Raw genomic sequence first — 21,119 nt, forward strand, 5'->3', positions numbered from 1 at the left:
TTTAAGTAGCACGACTGTACATTGAAGCATAATAGTCCCCAGTTTGGTTTCTGGCTCAGTCATGCTTTATGTCTAAAGCTGAAGTCATGCAATCCACCTCAATTCTGCACCTTGAAAACTGGTTAACGGTTATGGTTAAATGGATAACGTTTTGCTATCCCACAACATGCTCCAAGGATGGTGAGAAGTACTTAGACTGTGAGAAGGTTCAAATATGTCTCTAGACAGGTTTCAGACTCAGGCATATCAGTATTCTTCACTGAGAAGGAGGACTGAGGGTGGCATCTATATCCTGAAGTGCATTATTCTATAGTGGAAAGAATGTGAAAACCAGATAAGAATTAAAAAAAATAAAAATAATAAAGAACATTACTTTCTAAACAATGCCTACTAAAAAATTAGCCTTCACTATACATATCTTCCATCAACCCAGACTGCTACACAGGACGACCCACCTTTCAAACTGAAAAGTCTTGTTTATTGATGCATGACCAGGACGGCTACACTTTACCAGAACAGTTTCCTAGGAGAAAAACAAAACACTTACAGTTAATATCATAGTCATGTGTAAAACTGAAATATTTATTTCACTGCAGTGAACTAGCAAGACCGCAAGAAGGGATCTCAGAACAGATTCAGATTATTAAAGAACAACCAACACAAAATGTGTGCACTTATGCTCAAAAGAAAGATCCAAACCATTACCTAAACTTTATGTGCCTAGAAAACCCCAGGAAAGTAAATCTAACCTCCCTAATTGCTACCATAGGTAGAAAAATGGAAAAGAGCCTTTTTGTATTATGAGGTCAGTGCATTTTCAGATTGCTTTCATAAATGTTTGTGCCAAGAACGGAGCAGAAGATGCACATTTCAGAGCATATCATGCAAGTCCACACTGTCAGGAAAAACTTCAGTCACACAGTTGCTAGATTTCCATGAGTTTTTAGTAGAAATCTCTTTCCATATGGATTATATAGTAGTTTTGTAAGTTGGACAAATGTGTCAGCAGCTCTTTAAAAGCTATTACCCGTACCAAATTCTATGGTCTTTGCTCTTCATGGTGTATCTTGCTTAAAAAAAAAAAGTAAAGAAATAATGTGAGAAAAAATTATCATTTCCACATTTCAGATGGAAGCTCCTCAGCACACAAAATGCTTCACTGAGTTCAAAGAGGTTTCCTGGCTTAGTAATCTTTGCTTATATTACTGCATTTGATAGGAATGCTGCAGTTTGTACTGCTCTTCCAACAAGTAGCTTAGAGTGCTAAACTGCTGTCCTTCAACCTTGTATTGCCACTGATTGAGGTAGTAAAGGGGTGAGCAAGTAATGACAGCATAACAGTATGTCTAGCATGCAGACAGCTAACAAACCCCAAATTTCTTAAGTTTACAAATATCTTTTCTTCTTTGGAGAAGGCCAGTGTATCATTATCAATCTAACGATGGCAACACTTGCTGTATAATGAGCTACGTCACCCATTCCAGTATAGGCAAATTTAGTAGCAGTAGGGATGTGAGCACAATGCTTTGCTACAGAACGCCCCAACACAGACATTGCAATAGGATCAGTAATTAACAGCCTCTGGAGAAAAAATAACAACAAAAAGGAAAATGATGCAGGGTTATGGAACACCCTTCTCATTCAGATGTCAAATTTACTTTCAGACCAGCTTTCCATAAGGTGAGAAATGAGATAGAGAAAAAATCTATTTGCATGACTTAGAAACATAAGCATTGTTAATAGGAAGAAGTTTCACACGAGCGTTTGTAATGACCCTCCCTTCTCAGGAGATCAGTATGGGTCAGGATACCCACCACAGCTGCTTGCATACAAAATCTCGTAAGGTGATCCTGTCAACAGTGCCTGTGAAATCCTTACAGATGTATCACATGAATACTGAGGAACATTTTTCTTCACCCCAGAGTCACAGAATACTCCTGGTCTGATACCTAAGCCTGAGGAGCTCTTCAGGAAGTGAAATTAGTGAAATTTTGCCATAAGGCAAAATAAAAAAAAAAATAAATGAGGCATAAGGAATTGTGGATATAGACGTGTGATCACAAAATCCAGCTGTGATTATAATTTCCTATCTTTTGTTATTGCATATCTGGTAAAGGCTTATCACCCCAATTCACAAGGAATTTCTCTACAACAGAGCCAATGAAAGGACAACTGTGACTGCTCCTCATCTGCTTCCCTGTCAACTTCAGTGCCACTGGCTGACACAGCGCTGAGGCAGATGCGGACAGCCTGAAAGATTCCCTGCACTGGGGGAAGAAACCTCCAGATGGGGATGGCGATAAGCACCTGGGGAGCAATGATATATCCTACTACTATAGCTACATCCACCTGATCTAGTACAAAATTATCTCTCAAGAAAAGGAGTCTTCCTGTGTTAATTCATATTTTCCCACTCCTACCTTGAAAAACCATCAGAATCTTGCACCTCCCCTGATATTCAGAGCAGTCTCTTTGCCATTCCTTTTTTTCTCCACTACTCACAACTGAAAACCTTTTCAAAATAATTTGAAAGAAATTAATCACTTGGAAGCAGCCACCTTCTTTTCTCCTGTGCCAAAGGAAGTTGGAGTCAAACAACATCACTTCAGGTATTAGGCTAGGGCAGGTACCTGCCCTAGCTTCGTATCAAATCAAACCCCATAATTTTATCTAAAATTGCATATTTAGTCTATCCACAAGTGTAACACCTACAGTAGTTAAAAGCAAAAGAAACAGGCAATAAATATTATTTTCCTTTACTTCTGTTAGCTTAGTTTAAAGTGACTGCTTTTGTAAAAAGTCAGTTGTACTTTATCCTCCCTCATGAGCTTCAAACAGAAAACACGATTAAAAAAACTTATCAAGAAACTAATACAAACATGCGAAGTGTTTGATCAGAACTAGAAAGCATTTTAACCAAATAAATGTCAAGGCAAACCAATAAAGCATTTAAAGGCACTATTATCTTTTCCAAAATCAGGAAGATAGTATCTTTGCACTTCACAATCTTGAGGGTCTTTTCCAACCTAAGTGATACTATGATCTGGCATGTTTCATTTTATAGTTAAGTCCATGCATACACTTATTTTCCTGGAATATCTCATACAGACTTTTAAACATGAGAATGGGTTAGCATCCTGAAGGTTACCAGTTCGCTGTTATATACAAACTAAAACTCCTGAAACTTATATATTGATGTAAGCAAGCAGAGACTGCTTTGCCTATAAAAATACGAGTACAGTAATATATCACATATCTATATGAAATAATCCAAAACCTAAATATTACCTAATTTCATCTGCATATAAAAAAATTTAGCAGGTCAGAAATGGTCAAGGCGTTTTATAGTACAATAAATCATCAAATCATGGCATCCAGAATACTACATCTACTATTACTGATCCCTGTTTTTTATCTCTTGACATATTTACTTGTTCTTAATAGACTCTTCATGAGCTCCATTAATTTCCTAATTGCATATATATCTATATAAATGTATCCACTTTATGCAACAGAGATCAGTCTAATTAAGCTATAATTTTGGAGATTTAAATGCATACTATACTTTAGGTCACTTTAGCAATATTTTATGTTTTATACTATAGAAGAGAATTTGGCTAATACATGAGTAACAGTGAGCAGCTGACTAAGAACCATGATGGCTAAGAAAATTAAAAGTCAAGTTAATACTTTGACCTTAGCTCACACTGTTAAGCCTTTTTAAATTTTATATCTCAGTAATGGCCTCAATTAATGCTGGAATGTCATCTGGATTTGCAACCTCAGTGCTCATTCTCCTTTCCCTGATGGATCTAAGCCAGGACACTTTAACATGCTTGACTGCTGTACCATGTAGGCTGTTGTGGTTCAGGAGATATCATATTTCTCGGCTAATGCATTAGTTGGGTTCTAATAATAAAATGAAAAAGACCTAACATAATTACAGAAATGGTTACAGTAAATACAAGTGGCTCAAAGGGACTGATTGCAGGAAGTCTGCAATGGTTTGACTACTGCAAACATACAAGCTCCAGTTCATGGATTGCACCAGCAGCAGCTCCAAGCTACTATTACTACAAAGATTCAGGATGGAAACAGCACAAATCACCTGCTATTGCACCCATGGGAGATCAAAGCTGGGCACCAGTTGACAAGAAATTACCTAATTCTGTTTCAAACCTATAGTTCCCAGGTCCCTTTGTTTGTCTTTACGACTGTCAGTAAATGTGCTCTTGAATTTCACCATCAAATATACTCACATCATCAACAGCATATGCCACTTTTTCTGAGAAGTTTCTTTGCCTGTAAGGGAAAAAAAAAAAAAAAAGCCAATTTGATAAAAAGGTAGCTTTCAAACCTAAATGTTCCATTTAGCTCTGGAAAGTAAATGCTTAAAATATCTGTGAACTACACATTGTCTAAATAATACCTTCCAGAATTTCCATTATTATGGTACCATGTGCTAACACCACAGTTATTTGTGAATAGTAATAATGAAAAAATACATCAATATGCAATCAAGCAACATAATCTGCTTTAAAAAAATAGAATAAACCCAATTAAGACTAATTCACATGCAAACCATTCTATTGTTTTGAATTTGTAATATGAGCTTGTAACAGGAGGTTTTCCCTTTAGCACATTAAACTGAAAAACATCTTTTTAGGTATTTGGCCCTGATCCTGAAAATACAGTCAGAAGTAATTTTGCAACCATTACTAGTCCAAAAAATGACTTGGATTGCTGAGGGGCATAAATGCATTCAAATCTTCATTCACATGTTTTCAAAATCAGCCCTCGGTCTCACAACTAAGTTTTATTTAAATTTATTTTTGATCTATTAAGAAAAGTTTGCCTTAATAATTGTGTATTTAGCCCAGTCCATCCTGTTTCGTGTCATGATTTGGCACCTAATTGAATACAGGAACACTGTTCTAACAGAAACAGTGATTTGGTTCTTTCCCAGGTATATCAAGCACAGGTTAACGCAAGTTTCCCCTTCAGGCTCTTTGAAATTTCTGTCTTGTCTAACATTTCATATTATTTTAATTAAAACATTTTTTTTTCCTAAAATTTGGCAAAAGTGAACAAATTTTAAAACACTCTTTTAGAAGTACCAGCCAGTAAAAGTAAAATAAACGCCCTAAATAGTAATTTTCTGATGGGTCAGATGATGATATTACTGTTTTCTAGCCACCCACCTAGTCTTCCCCTTCTTTCTCCAGTTGTGTATGTTTAAGTTCCTACCGTTTTTCATAGTAGTAATCTATGGAGAATTCAGCTAGTTGTGGCACATTCTTGCACTTAATCCCCCTTTTCCTTTTGGTTTTACAGATGTGTTGACACTTCAGTTACAGTAAGTGCATTATAAATTAGCAATGTTGAGCCAAATTATACAGAAATAGAATTACCAGCATTTGTACTGACAGCAAATCCATTCTGCAGCATGACAAAACAACTGAAATGCTGAGTGTGTTTCTCTACCTGTAACATCTGACAGCTGCTATTACATTACTGTGTCCCAGGCTTTGTGCCGGATGGTGAATATACTCTACGCTGTCTGCAGGTGTGTTACTTCTGCCAAACCACAGATAATCTTGGATTGTTAAATAGCTATGGGCTTCTATTCAGGTCGACACAATTTTAGACAAAGGGTTAAGATTGACTAATACCAATTAGTCAATTAATGCCAAGGAGAAAGAAGAAAGAGTAATTAGTTTTTTACCACTCACCACAGATACAAAAACAGAAATATACAAGAACAGAAATATACAAAACAATATACAAGAACAGAAATATACAAAAACAGAAGTATACAAGAACAACTTGCGCCAGGGGTGTTTTAGGTTGGATATTAGGAAGAACTTACTTACTGAGAGGGTTGTGAGGCATTGGAATGGGCTGCCCAGGGAAGTGGTGGAGTCACCATCCCTGGAGGTCTTTAAAAGACGTTTAGATGTTGAACTTAGCGATATGGTTTAGTGGAAGACTTGTTAGTGTTAGGTCAGAGGTTGGACTCGATGATCTTAAGGTCTCTTCCAACCTAGACAATTCTGTGATTCTGTGATTCTGTGACATGTGACTATTATTTTCACTTTATATTAATTATGAGTCAGACAAGATATAACACAGCCGTAATAAATTACCTATCTTGTGATACTGAATGTTCATCAGCATTATCAAAAGGTAGAGATGGCCGGATCCTGCAATGGACTCTGATATTTCCTCTCAGCTCCTAGGATTAGATTATTAACACAATTTAACACAAAGTACTGTAGAGGACAAATACACTCATGCAGACATGAACGTGTTTAAGAAAGCAGGCAAAATCACAGCCTTAGACTTAAACTCTGTGGAGAAAAAAGACTGTATCAGTATCATTTGCTTTTTCCTAACTTTAATTGAGAAAGTATAACCTCTTCAGAGCTCTGAAATGGTACAGTCCTCTCCAGTCTGTACAAAAAAGAAAAGATGCTTTCAGTGTGAACCATTTCAGTCTCACTCTTCAGTCTCCTTCCTCTTCATTTGAGCTTCTTCACTTATATTAACTCAACAGCCAACATTAAACAATGCATTTCTTCTCAACCAGCCCCCAGGAACATACAAGATATAAAACATTTTGTTTCTTTTTCTCTCCACTGTGTGGTCATACGTGACTAAAACGCCAGTATTGATTTTTCTTTTTAGGCTGCTTCAGACTTTTCCTTATCTAACCTGGTGATCATTTCTTTTCATTGTGGATCAGGGAGAATAGCTTGCTTGTGATGACTAGTGAACACTGGCATTAACTCCCCACACTGCCTTGGGGATTATCTCAGTAAACTGAATCACAAAGCAGAGTTTGGAAGGTAAGTACTTTTTAACGAAGAGCTTCTTTTTCTGAGATAGAAAAACTTAGAAGAATCCTGTTTGAAAGTGGCTTGTCTTTCTAAAAATCAGCTTCTGAATCAGGCAACTCAAAACTAGTCATCTGGGGGATGGGCAGAAAGAGTAAATTTAAAGAACAAAAAAAAAAAATAAATGAATCCCAAACAAACCATCACTAAAATCTGAACAGGATACAGCTACATATATATATATATATATATGTGTTATAAAAAAAAGGAAGACAATTTTTCAATTTCAAGTTGATCACTTTAAGAATTCTAAAACAATTTCAGAGGTATATTTCCACTTTATTGAACCTGAATTGATAAACCTTGAATTTCACATTGTGGAGGAATTGCTAGAAGAGAAATGGCATTTTCCAGAAGCTACAAACTTAGGGGATGAAGAAACCCAAATTTTGCTCACTATTCAAAATTTATGATATTCCTTAGGGCCATATTATCCAGGACTGCATTTGGAAGATGCTTCTGTAAAAAGAATGGACTGTGGTTTATCATGAGATGAAAGTGCCTCAGCAAAGAAATGCACCTTATATAGAAAGTTGAGGGTGGGAAGTGATAAGTACACTTGTAAAGGACAATTATATGAATTAGTTTCATTGGTGACTAAATTATTGGTATAATTACAACAAAATAAGAAAACATTCTGTCATTGAAGATACTTACAACTAAGCTGTTATGTAGAACTCTCCTCTTTTGCTTTTCTTTTTCGTATCTCTCTGTCACCTCTTGTAGGGACTGCTCAAGATCAAAAGCTTTTATCTGAAACACTGCAAGAAGAAAGCTGTTTCAAAGAACTGAACTCTGTGACTTTACAAACTAAATTTTCCAATAGTACTTCATGAAATATAAGCATAAAACTTTTTAACTTCTTCCAGACTTAAATTAGGAAGATTAGTTCTTGATTTACCAGTCACGTCAGAAAAATTTCTTCTCACTATGAAATGTCTATGCACAGTTAAAGATAATTACCACAGGTACATGTGCATTTTTGAAAAACGATCAAAAAGAGAAGACATTTAAAGGCAATTCAAATGTGTAAGCTTACTTAGAATAATGTTACCTGTCAGTGAAGCCTGAAACCTAAGCCTGAAGCAATCTGTTTCTGGATGGGGCTGTCACTTGTGAGGCTTATGCTATATTTGCAGATTATTAGAGTCATGCCAGCTAAAGTCATGAGAAGTTAACCTATCATTTATCATCAGTCTCATTTACAGCGCTACTAATCCTGTAAACAGCTCTAAGGCTCCCCTTTAAGACTGGTACATTCACTTTTTCATAAAAATGATTGATCTGTTGAACCCTAGGAAGTCTCCTTCAGAAAACTGAGGAGAGCAGTAAGGGGCATTATAAAAGCCTTCTACCTTCACAAATGGTTTTATTTCAGACCAATTACATTAACACTGAGCAGGCCTAAAACAAACATACAGTCCAGAAGGCTCATAATGCAACTGTAAACTTCTGTAAAAAGCAAGCTTTTAGGAACCCCAGAGGGAAATCAATTGCCCCAGCTATTAGCAAGCAGTTCAAAGATGAGGAGTAGCAAGCAGTCAAAACCATGGTCTGAGAGCTGTTAGCAGGATAGCCACCAGCCTGAATGTGTTACCTTACAAAAAGAAAAAAAAAAAAGAAAAAAAAAAGATTTAAAATTTCAGCATGTCACATACATGATTTATGTTCTCTGAAGTAGATTAAAAATCAGGTAACTTCAAAGGACATTTGTCTGAACTAGAGATTTCACAGATGTTGTCTTTATAGTTTTCATGCTATTCACCTGCAGCTCATGATGTTTCTTCACAGTGCATGCACACAGGGGAAACATGATGTTAATAGCTGGGGAGTTGAAGTAAAAAAACTTCAGTATGAAAAATGCTTTTCTTGCATACTGTATGTGGACTAACATTAGTTTGTCTTCATTTGGAGAACCACATGCAAGTCTATAAAAACAAATTGTCAAAGGCAACTCTTACATTCTCATATAGTATTTTTCAAAATAGGAGGTGGGAATCCATTATTTAAATAAGCTCCATAAGAAGTATGCTAACTTATAAACATGTATACACACAAGCTTTCAATTCTTGAAGGCTCTTGTATGAGCAAAGTTAAAGATAAGCAATAGGTGCTAAGAGTACTTACTCCTTCTAGTCTTCAAAGAGAAAAAAAATTGTTAGGAAAACAAGCCTAGAACAAAAGAGTATTGGACACTTCTCTTTTATCTGAATTATTGCTATTTATATTTCACTGGGAAAGATGACAGTAGCCTGATTTTCAGACAATGACTAAATATTTCTAATGAAGGGACTACCTACTTATTACAGAAAAAAATGTATAGTTTGCTGCATGTCTATTACAGCCTGAAAAATTAACCTACTTATATGTTTTTTCTACAGTTCTCTCATTTTAAATCTCTACTTTAGGATTAAACTGATAACATATGCTCTCTCTAGAATACACATTTTGGGCTTTTTGTTTAGGAAAGATTATATTTAATTTCAGGACAGCAATTCTGACTGTAGTATCTAACCTTAACAATGAAACCTTCATTTAAAACATCTGACAGAGATCTGAAAAATGACCACATTAAAAACATGTCACCCACCTATGTACTGACACACAATTTTGTTACAGGCAACAAAGCCTCTTCTGGTTATGATTTCATAGAAAAAATGGAAGGTCAGTTCAGTCAACAGGAATTCACAGGGCCTCATAAGGAATATTCACCATTTATATACATCACATTAATTGAAGTGCCAAACTGAACCTCCGATCTGTTCCTATAGCTCCCTGCTTCAATAAGGGGGACATGCACATTTAGCTAGGGTTAATTTTATATTTTGTTTTTCTTTTTCCACTTTTAAAATCAACTTGTTAAAGCATTTTCTCTACACAGATAATACAGTAATCTAATCCATTTTAATCATAACGTAATACATAACATACCGGGACAAGTTATGCAAATACATGTCACTAAGCATGTTGTTTGTTGCTGTTGACATGAGTAGCCCTATCAGAATCAAAGCAGTCCCAAAATTGTTTCAAGTAAGTACAGCAGAAGGAAAATGTACATTTTATATAGCAACACAAAGATACCAGAGAATCACACAGGGACTCTGATTATAAAGTTCTATATATGTTGTTATTTCATCAGCTTCATAAATTTCAAACAATTATAGCCCCATGTCACAATCTGTTTTGTGTTGTGTTCTCAGACCTGGTAGGAGCATCACCAGAATCAATCAGATTGGAAGCAGGTGCATAAATCCATGCCAATAGATCCAGGTATAGGACCAATGCACTTAGTCCTCAATGATGAGGGCAGAGAGTACCAGTGCTTTGTAGGGTCTGCTTTACATCTACACATGAATGAGGACCAGAATTCTGAAACAGAATTCAGGCAAATTCTGTTAATTACCCAGGTAATTCTAGGTAAAGAGCATTGCCAATGGTGTTGTTTTCCACAGACCAGTAAGTGGAACTGCTTTTGATTTCAGAGTAAAATTTTCTCCTAAATATACAGAAATATTAAAAATCTGGTCTGTCCTAAATTCAGACGTTATTTTCAGAAATCTATGAAATCACCTAATTCCTTATTTGGTACAGCCAAAAGTAGGCAAATCGCAGCTAAAGCAACACATTCTTTATTGAGCTATTTTAAAATCATCATGATAACAAGCCTGAGAACTTTGGTTTAAAAATGTTACAGCTGAGCTAACTCAGCAGCCTAGTAGCAGCTGCAATCAACACAAAAGCTGAATCCAAATTATCAGCCATATTGCCCTGAGAAAATGCAGGGTTATTTGTACTCTTTCTAACATTTCAGGATTCCTTGATGATCTAACATCAAACAAAACCAAGTGCTTGTGTCTCAGAATCAAACTCAATCTTTCAATGCTACTAACATTTGCCAATGACATTGTTGATGTTACACATCTGAAATGTAAGTGCAATGAGCCTTACTTTGCATTGCTTCGTTTTGCAGCTGTATCTCTTGGACTGCTGTCAAAGCTTGGTAAAGATAAGCCTTGCACTGACGCTGAAAGTCTTTTGAAAGCTCAAGAGCAAATGAACGGAGGCTCTTCATGTCTTGCTTAAGCCTCTTAACAGTAAGAAGAAAAAATATGTTATAAAGACACAAAAACAGCCATTAAGGAAGAATCAATATAACCACAATACAAATAACAGAGGTGAGATATCACAATCAGGAAGAACCCTCTACTTGATGAGAGGAATTCTTCAGGAGTCTGTCTTTCAGCATGTTAAAGGATCTTGCAAGATATTCGCCAATGTCACATCCTAAAGATTTCAGCAAGACTTTAAGGATCCTTACTATCTTACTTGGTATGCAAGGACCATCACACAGCTTTGGATATAACACAATATTATTTTTATTTCATCAAACAAAAATAAGTTTGTGTGTTCTGTCCACTTAAAAGGCACATCCAGAATCAGCAATGTAAAACTGTGATCCATGTACCCCTTACACAGCATTCATTTTCAATCCTTTGATCAGGAAGTATATGTTAAGGTTCTCCCTAAGTCATTTTGTATATGGGCCAGTTCTATGCCTTTCTTCAAGAACTGATGTGTTTTGAAAAGCTCAGAAACTTTTATTGTTCATGAAATATTTCCATTATTAATGTAACTCAGCACATTATGCATGATGAAACTTCTAAATGTTTATAAGAACAGCTTACATTCACTTAGAAGTCCAAAAAAAGTAAAAATAAGTTAACTTGATTTTAGGATTAGGAGACTTCTTGCCATCTTAGTCTTGGAAAGGACATGTAAAGCCATCTGCAAGATGTACCTCATGATACCTTCTCTCATAGAAACACTGTGATGTTTCATTAGTCAGCCTTGTACAAAGTGCCATGTATTATTCTGTGACACTTTATTTTTCCAGTTTTGGTACTGACCTTGAATTAATTAACTAGGTTCAATGATAAAACAAAAAACTAAAGGGAGAAAATCACTGTAGTTTTCCTTCTCAGAACATAACTGCAAACATTTTTTTTATTTTATTTTTTAATTACAGGTATAGGAATGCTATTAATTTAGACTTCTATTTGGAGAGCTTTACGCTCTTTTAGCATTCATTGATCTCTGGTTGTAAACCATCACAGCCCACTGATATTGCATCACAAGCACTTCTGCCATTCTAGCTATCCCAAAATATAAAGCTCCACTGCAAGACCTACCGAGAAAAGTATTGCTACAATTAAGCTAAATCCTTTTGCCTGAAGGAAACAGATTTCTTTCCTGATCCATTTTTTGCTACCCTCAGCTATTCAGTGCTACCCTGAGAAAAGCTGACATTTTAAGTATCCTTAAAAGGAACAGAGTGTTCTGTAGAGTAACTTAAGGACATGTACCTCAACAAAGAAAAATATTATTGTACTAGTATTGGAAGAACAGTTCCAGTACCTTTGTTGCAAATGAAGACAACCTGACTGAGAGAACAGGGAACTAATCCTGATTCCGAGGTCCTCCAGAACAGAAGAACTCTCAGTGAAATCAGTGGAGCTCTCCAGTGCCCTTGTTAGGATCTGGCTATCTGGTTAAATTACATCACAAGTATTGTTTCTTAGGGGATGTCTATGTGATAGTCATATCAGGGATTCAAGATTTTGACTACTAAAATAGTTCAGGTATTGATACCAGTCTATACATGAGATCCTGTAACTCAGAAGCAGCCACTTACCGCCTGCTCAGGTAACTTTGCAGCCTATTGAAGCAAAATCATCACAAGTTTTAAGCCAACTCAGACACTGCTACACTTTGCTGTAAGAACTGCAGTGAATAAAATAAAACCATAGATCAGGGTCAAATCTGACCATTTTCTGTGTTTTATTGTATTTCATAAGCATGTATATGTTTATGGCATAGATTGTACCTACATTATTATTAAATGTCTTTACCTTTATTGCCTCGTGTAGGTGGGTTACAACAGAACTTCTCTGCAATTTCTGCTGCTGCCCATGAGCAGAGTAGAGCTGCAATACTTCATTAGTGCTTCTTCCAGCCAACCCTTGATACTGTTTAAAAAAAGGAAAAATCACCTAAAAATCACTTCAAAGTGCTCCTGTTTTTTGTTGTGTTTTGTCCCCTTTGTCCCTGTAAACATTGGTAAGTCAATCATCTGATTACACATGATGTCCAATTACACAATTTCTTTGCTTTTTACATTATTTTTTTTTCAGGATCATTTCTAGGTAAACTGGCTAACATCACAATATTCTACTTCTATAGGGTGTTAAACCTCAACATGAGAATACTAAAACATGAGAATACTAAAATGCTTTTGCAGTACCTAAAACCCCATACTTGTGCTTGAGGTGTTTCGAAGTTAAAACCATGCCTTCCCTCACAGAGAAGGGCTGCTTACACAGCTGGCATCAGACTATATTTAACACAGAAAACTCTCTCAAAAGACAAAAAACAGGATGAGGGGCACACCAGCTAACTGCTGAAGTCCTGAACACAGCCCCCAGCTTGGTGCTCATTTCTTTAGCTGCCTGCCAACACCGACTCCATTGCATTCAGCAGAGTTGCAATGGTGCAAAACTGCACGTAGCTGGGTCTTCAAAGTAATCAAAGCAGTTTTTTTTTTAAGGGACGAGAAGGCTTTCTAGTAATCTAAAATATCCTATTATGCAAAAGCAATTTTTATGGATAAATTTTTGAGATCAAAAATTGAAATCAAAAGAATAACAGAAACAATACAACTTTAAATCTGTCCCAGCAAGAACAGAGGGATGAAATCTATGTAGAGTACTTGTGAAATTCTGCAATATGACAGAATCTGTATTATATTAAAAACTGCATTTTTGTAATTTATTGACAACCCTGGTACTGAAAATCAGCTGCAACTTCTTCACCTACCTTTCCCAGCAACCTATCATCATCTGTCATTCCTTAACCAGCACTGACAGTCTCCTTCCTTATGTTTGGGATGCTCTTGTCTCCAGCACATACTTATTTCCTAGCTTATTCAGACCATAAATTCTGTGACTGCAGTTCCCTGCTTGTTAAATTAACAGAGGACAGAAAAAGCACAGTGGCATAAAAGAGGAGTTTGATTTAATTCCAGTCACCTGACAATGACAGGAAAAAAAATTAAAAAGATTTAATTATATTTGAAGTTTAACTACAGATGATATCTGCAAAAACAACAATATAATATTTGGGAGATGTTAGAATAAAGAAAAATGATATTTTCCAAGAAAAATATTTAACTCGTCTAAACCAACTTTTTCATACGCTTTTTATTTGCAAACGCAACTGGAGGCCCTGCACAGCTACATAATATTTCAATGCTAATTTTAAAAGTTCTTACATGGAAAAGAAAGAGCAGAAAGAGATTATTTAAAAAGTATCCTTCTCTTTTATTACAGGCTTTAAGCTCCCAGAAATTGAGACAGCTCCTATACTGCTATTCCTGTGTTCTCTTACTCTGGGGATTTTCAAGACTCATGTTACTCAGACACAATATTTATAAATGTGCTTGACAAAAATGCATACAAGCAGTGCACCAGAATTAATATTCTAACCCCATATGAAAAATTAAAAGCATGTACAAGCAGTTATAGCACTGAAGCGTTGTCATTAAATGAGCTTAAGTTAGCAAAAAACAAATGTATTTTTAACATCTAGTATGTTTTCTACCACCTGCGTAGGTTCCCCCTGACCATTCTGTTTTTCTCAGCACAGAGGACACAGATGCAATGGTCAACTCTACCTTCACTGCAGTCAACTTCTCATCCCTCCCACTGTCAGGTTTGGCATTTTTGCAAATGCTGCTGTGGTTTTGAGGTTTTCTCCATTAAAATAGCTTTTGCATTCATCAGAATTCTTTGCAGGTCAAAATTTGCAAATCTGGGCTTGGGCATGAGAAGACAAAAAAATGGCTATAAATCTTCTTATTATAGCTTTATTATAAACAGAATTGAAACCACGCTACTTAACAGTGTTATCCAAACTGCAGTCTCAGTTCTGCCACCTGACCCATTCTGGCAGACTTGGCTTTATGTGTCTGCAGGATCAGGAGGATCTCAGGAGCTGCAAACCAAAGCAAGGGGTACGCAGGTAGGCAAGCGTTTCCAAATACACAAAGGTAAGCCTGCAGACAAACAATCTGATTTTTAACAACTCTTATAATACGCTGCTAAGATAATAATATACAAGGCTGTAGAAAACAGTGGCAGGGCTGTTTATTCATGATTGTCCTAAAGATATAGGCAAGGGAAGGTCTATAGCAGGAGATAACATTTGTATTAGACTGATGCAATTAACAGACAAACTTTTACACTGCAAATCCTAATTTAGGGCCATCCTCGTAAGTTTATCTTCAAAGCTCCATATCTCGCTTCAGCCAGTGCACACTTCCTTCACACTTTCAGATTCCTGGGCCAAATTAGCCAAGGAAAATCAAAATTTTAAGTGTACTTAACTAACAACCTGAGTAGAAACATCAGTGCAAGGCTAGTTATAAGGTATTTCCACTAATCATTTGACGTTGCTTCTGACTGAGGGTGGTATCACTGGCATGCTCCTCATTTCTGTAGGTGCTCATATCTTCCCGCACCTTTTGCAACAAACTGAAACAATTCTGTGTTTTTGTTTTGTTTTTCAGTGTTGTTGTTGTTATTGTTTTTTGTTTGTTTGTTTGTTTTCCAGCAGCTACACATCTCATCTGTAATGGAAAAGCTGGGCCATATAGAGATCCAAATTATCTAGCTCTGGAGGGAATCACGTTATGGATATCTACTGATGGTTTCTGAAGGAAAAAGGCTTTTGTGGTTGCACAGTCTTGATGTCTGCCCTTCCAGCAGCCTTTTGTCAGTTTCAGTCACCTCTAACAGACGAGAGATGTCTCAAAAGGCTGCATTTCTGCAGCACATCCCCACAAAGGATACAGCTCTGGAAGCCATGTGTTTTGCCAGCTGGCAGGCATGTGGACCTCATTCACACGGCAATGGCAACACATAGCTCCAGCTAGCACACAGCCAGACCTGGCTGAGAGGTACCACCTCCTGCTTCTGGCCCAGCAGAAGGGCCAAACAAAAGCAAGAGACAGAGGTGGCACTGAAGTGGGGAACATACAAAGCTGAGAGAAACAGGACCAACTCAATGGGCTTGGAGAGTAGCTGGGGATGTGCAGGAAGCAGAGGGAGAGCTGTCCCCTGTAGACACACTGAGCTCTTGAAGGGTTCTCCCAGAAATGTAAACTAGAGGTGCAAGGTCTGCAAAGGCTGTGACAATAGCCTGTCAAACAGTATAAAATTCTTCAGGGTAACGTAGATTAAATGTTTTTCAAAGCTTGATTGCAGGCTAGACAATAAATATCAGATGATTTTTTTACATGCATGTATGCAAAACCTTTCCCTGTACTGGCAGTAAGTACTTTGTGCACATTCCCTTGTGTATAATAGGGTTTCCAGATAATGCAGTTAAAAATCAATTAACCGTGATGCATGAATCCACGGAAAACAAGGCTTTATTATCTAATACTCAGATAACTATTTATTACATCTGAAGCACCTTCCTGGTTAGAATAATTTCTTGTATCTGTCAGAATAAGAAAAAAGATGAAATAATTAAGATTTTTATAAAATATGATGAAGCTGAAAAAATCAACAGAAACATTTTCTCAGAATAAATTACAGTATTCTTCTGCATACCTAGCAAAACTCATTTCAGATGTACCGTCTGGATTCTAATCAGGCTTTGAAAACTGTTAAACCCACTTTTATCCACAGGTGTTAACAGACCCACAGGGAGGCCAAGTGGCTTTCCTGAGGTCACACAACCATTTAATACTTCAGAGCAGATTAGAAACTCTTGGCCAGCAGTCTCTGTTGCAACTAAATCTCACAGCTGGCTCTAGTCTAGAGGTATAAATAAATATTCAAAGTTCTGTACATCTTTGAAGTCTTACCTTTGAAGACACCAAACATTATCACAGGCTACTGCTTGTTGCAATAATGGTCTAGAAATAAAATTTCCTTCTGAAGAAGGATATAAAAACTGAGAGCATCATTACTGCAGCGTGCTCTGTAATTGACTTCTGCAACAACACTGCCTTTTCCAGACAACTCTAGCATTAGTGCTATTAAGACATGCAAAAAGGGCATCTTTGTCTACACACAATGAAATATGGCTCCTGCAGTATACAAACAGTGCTTTTTAAAGCATTATTCAAATCGTATCTACAAAGTATTTCTTCAAAATCTACCTCCGTCTTTTAGGCAAACATTTTCACTGTAAGCAGAAAGCAAAATTCTGTATTTAATTCTTCTAGAGTCCGTCCCTCAGTTCACTTTTGCAGATTTAAAACAATGGCAACTATTTAAACGTGTCCCAGCTTCTAGTTACTTAATCAGTCTGTCGTTATTGCTACCATTCATGATTAAAATAATAAAGAAACACTGAGCCTTAATCTTGTCATAGATTTCCCCCAACAGGAAGATTGCAAAACATGAAAATATGAAGGTTGACTTCAGTGTCTTTTTTCTGTTTCCACAGTAATTCTTTCTGGAAATAAATAAATAAATAAATAAATACCTCTGCAAGTTTTAGATGAAGAGCAGCATTTTCAGTTTCCAGGACAACTATTCTTTCTTCTTTGGTCTAAGAAAACAAAAACAAACACAACAACAAACAACACACCCAAACCAACCAAAGGAAAAATAAAATAAATACGAGTCTGATAAAAGTTACCTCGTTATACACTTTTTATTGTTACATACTGTTGTCCCTCAGTCTCCTAAAATCGAAGGAATACCAACCCCAAATCTTCCCAGCAAAACAAGCACATAAAAATGAGGATGAACTCTTAATACTCCTTTATCGTGTATATTTTTGCTCGTTTAGCCTGCTTATGCGAGTACACATATGTAAAAAATTTTAGCTGCTTTTGCTTTACAAATCATCTCCTGACGTCTTCCAGATCTATGATCCTTAGAGAAGTGCTCTTTTATTTATTTATAAATAATCACATAAGTTTCCAATTTCCTAGGCCGCGTTGTTAGAGACCTTCAATGGTATAGCAGCAAGCCTATTCTGTACTAGTGGCGTCCACAAAAATAGCTGGCACCTGTCCTGCCCAGCAGCAGGGCTGGGCAGGACGGGCACAGCTCTGAGGCCCGATTTCTAGCCCAGCCCCAGGCAGCGCAGTCTGACCCCCACATCGGACGGCCTGGCAAATTCCCACTGAGTCCTGGAATATCCCAAGCTGGAAGGGGCCCACAAGGATCATCAAGTCCAACTCCTGGCTCCACGCAGGACCACCCAAAAACCAAATCACATTTCTGAGAGCACTGTTCAAATGTTTCTTGAACATCTCCAGGCTTGGTGCCATGACCACTGCCCTGGGGACCTGTCCCAGTGCCCAACCACCTCTGGGTGCAGACCCTTTCCCTAACCCCCAGCCTGACCCTCCCCTGTCCCAGCTCCATGCCGTTCCCTCGGGTCCTGTCGCTGTCCCCAGAGAGCAGAGCTCAGCGCCTGCCCCTCCGCTCCCCTCGTGAAGGAGCTGCAGGCCGCCATGAGGCCTCCCCTCAGCCTGCGCTGCTCGGGGCTGAGCAAACCAAGGAGCCTCAGGGGCTCCTCAGGCATCGTCCCCTCCAGGCCCTTCACCATCTTTGTAGCCCTTCTTTGGGCATTTCGTAATATGTCCTCTTTATAGTTTGCTGCCCAAAACTGCACACTGTGCCTGAGGTGAGGCTGCACCAGTGCAGAGCAGCACAGGACAATCCCTTCCCTCAACTGGCATAGCAATGCCGTGCCTGATGCACCCCAGGGTACAGCTGGCCATTTTGGCTGCCAGGGCCCACCATGGCTTTACGTTCAACTTGCTGTTGACCAGAGCCACCAGCTCCCTTCCTGCGGGGCTGCTCTCCAGCCTCGCATCCCCCCAGCGAGTACAGACACCTAGAGCTGCCCCATCTCAGGTGCAGAACCATGCTCATGCATAAGCTTCACAAAAGCAGTGCTGAGCCAGACCTCTAACGTTTTATGGTTTCCTGCAAGGCTTGGAAGAGCCAACAGCTCCTCCCAGTTCAGTGCCATCCGCACACTTACTCTGTACGCCTTCAAGCCCTACATTTACAAAAGCCTTGAAGACAACTGGCTGCAGAGCAGAGCCCAGCAGAACCCCACCAGTGGCTGCCCACCAGCCTGATACAACCCCATCTACTACAACCCAACTGTAGCCTGACCCTGTTGTTCACCCATTGAGTTATGTTTTTGTCTAGCTGTGTACCGGGCATTCTACCCAAAGGAACACTGTATGAAACAGTAACAAAAGCTTTGCTGAAATGCTAACAGACTGCGAATTTCAACACTTAGAAACATATTTTTAACAGAGAGTGGCAGAAATAGGAACAGTGGGCTCGCTGCGGGAGCCAGAGCCATCAGGTCAACCCGAGCCACACCGGCCCCGCCCACCCCACCAGAAGCCCCGCCCACTATACACGAACCCCCGCCCACTACAGCAGAGGTCCCGCCTACCCGATCGAAGCCCCGCCCACCGCTCCCGAGGCCCCGCCCCTCACCCGCAGGCCGCGCTGCAGCTGCCGGACGCGCTGTGCCCACACGGGCCCCGGGCCGCTCCCGCCGCGCGGCCGCATCGCGCTCCCGCCACTGGCCCGCGCCGGGCTGCGCCTCGCTCCTCCCCCCGCCCCCCGGGGATTTAAAGCGGCCAATGAGAAAGGCGGCCGGGGCGTCCGCGGCGCTGCCATGGCGACAAGCACCGCCCCCCTCCGGCGGCGGGCGCCGCGATTGGCCGAGCGGGAACTGTAGACCCGGGGCTACGGGCAACTTGAGTGACAGCGGGAACCACCAATAGCGGCAGGCGGGGGCGGCTGAGGAGGCTGCCTGTGTCAGCTCCCCCCTGCCGGCGTGTTGCAGCGGTTGTGTGGTGTTTTAATTTTTATTTTGTTTGAAAAACCCAAACCAGCATCATAATCACTAAGGAATCCCCTTCTCATGGTGCCCATCTCTCATTGTACCCATCTCGCATAGTGCCCACCCCAACAGCCCTCCTCTCCCCCCTATTGCAGCTTTCTCCCCTACTCCAAGTCAGTTTAAAAAGAGAAAGTTCCAAATTTGGGCGATATCAAGGACCTGAGATGATGAGTGAGACAGGATTTTATTAACATCAAGTCCTGGGGGAGATACTTTAATAGCTGAGGGGTGTAACTCCATTTCGGGTGGTAGATGCCGCAGCAGTCATGTCACAATAATGTTGTTTTCCAGCATACCTCAGCTTCACCACAAGAGGATCATCCCTGAAGCTTAATGCTTTTCTCCCCTAATCTGTGTTTTTTTTTGACCACTATAAGTAAGATTAGAAACGTAGTTCCTATAGGCCATAAAGAGAGAACATTCATTATCGCTGGCTTTGAACTACTGGCCCCAAACCAGGCACGCATATACTGCTCTTCAGTCATTCCTTTGTGCAGACGTGAATGTTGGATAGTACTCAAAGCTCAGTCCCATCTGTATCAAAAACCCCACACTGTGATCTGTGACTCACCCTCGCGGCAGTAGTTCTCTTTGGGGATGTTCCTTCTATGTCCAAAGCCCAGGATAAGCTGCTTGACAGGGCACAGAACAGACTGTCAGGGAGATCTGGGCAAGAAACAAACAAAAATCCGTCTTCTGGAAACACTGCAAGGCAGTACGCCAGCATGCTTTTCTACACCGATCCTTTGATCTTTGACAGGTCTCATTTTTTCCCCAAACTTCTACCAATTGGATTCTGTCCTCTCCCTGCAAAAGAAGAATGAATCCTACCTTATTAGAGATGCTTCTGGGGCCAGAAATTTCATGGCATTGAGTGAATCAACTGCACATTTTACTCTGTTAATTTTAACATCAGTGAAACACTACAAAAGCTACTAAAATAGTAGCTTTAAAAAGCTACTAAAAAAAAAGCTACTAAATTAGCGTTGTGTTGAATACTGCTGATGCATTTCATGTTAACCCTAGTGGAAACAAAACCCTTATGAGATCCCAGCTTCAGCGTTCTGAATTGTCCATTACGCCATTCCCAAAGCAGCAACTACAAACAAAATAGGTAGAAAAACACCCAGAAAAATACTGAGATAAGTTTGCTTTTGTGCCAAATACAGAGAGATTTTCAACTACCTAAATGACAGCACATGCCCCACGTTCAGCACAGCCTATCCTTCAAAGCTTCCAGAGACACCATCCACTTCATTTCTCAAC

At 39.0% G+C, this 21,119-nt stretch overlaps 1 protein-coding gene across 1 annotated transcript in view; it reads right to left on the reverse strand.

Annotated features, from left to right (window-relative positions):
* KIF25 (kinesin family member 25) overlaps positions 1 to 19,516 on the reverse strand; it is a gene marked incomplete at both ends in the record, with an annotated part of 40,504 nt that extends 20,988 nt beyond the window's left edge. Inside the window, 8 exons of the mRNA XM_084284352.1 lie at positions 456 to 523; positions 4,260 to 4,302; positions 6,147 to 6,235; positions 7,554 to 7,657; positions 10,845 to 10,983; positions 12,806 to 12,922; positions 17,451 to 17,516; positions 19,442 to 19,516. Of these exons, the coding sequence (XP_084140478.1) occupies positions 456 to 523; positions 4,260 to 4,302; positions 6,147 to 6,235; positions 7,554 to 7,657; positions 10,845 to 10,983; positions 12,806 to 12,922; positions 17,451 to 17,516; positions 19,442 to 19,516 (701 nt within the window). The remainder of the gene's footprint in view (positions 1 to 455; positions 524 to 4,259; positions 4,303 to 6,146; positions 6,236 to 7,553; positions 7,658 to 10,844; positions 10,984 to 12,805; positions 12,923 to 17,450; positions 17,517 to 19,441) is intronic.
* Between the last annotated feature and the right edge of the window lie 1,603 nt (positions 19,517 to 21,119).

This window comes from Netta rufina, assembly GCF_964035555.1.
Source record: "Netta rufina genome assembly, chromosome: 3".
In the NCBI taxonomy this organism is placed as follows: Eukaryota; Metazoa; Chordata; class Aves; order Anseriformes; family Anatidae; genus Netta; species Netta rufina.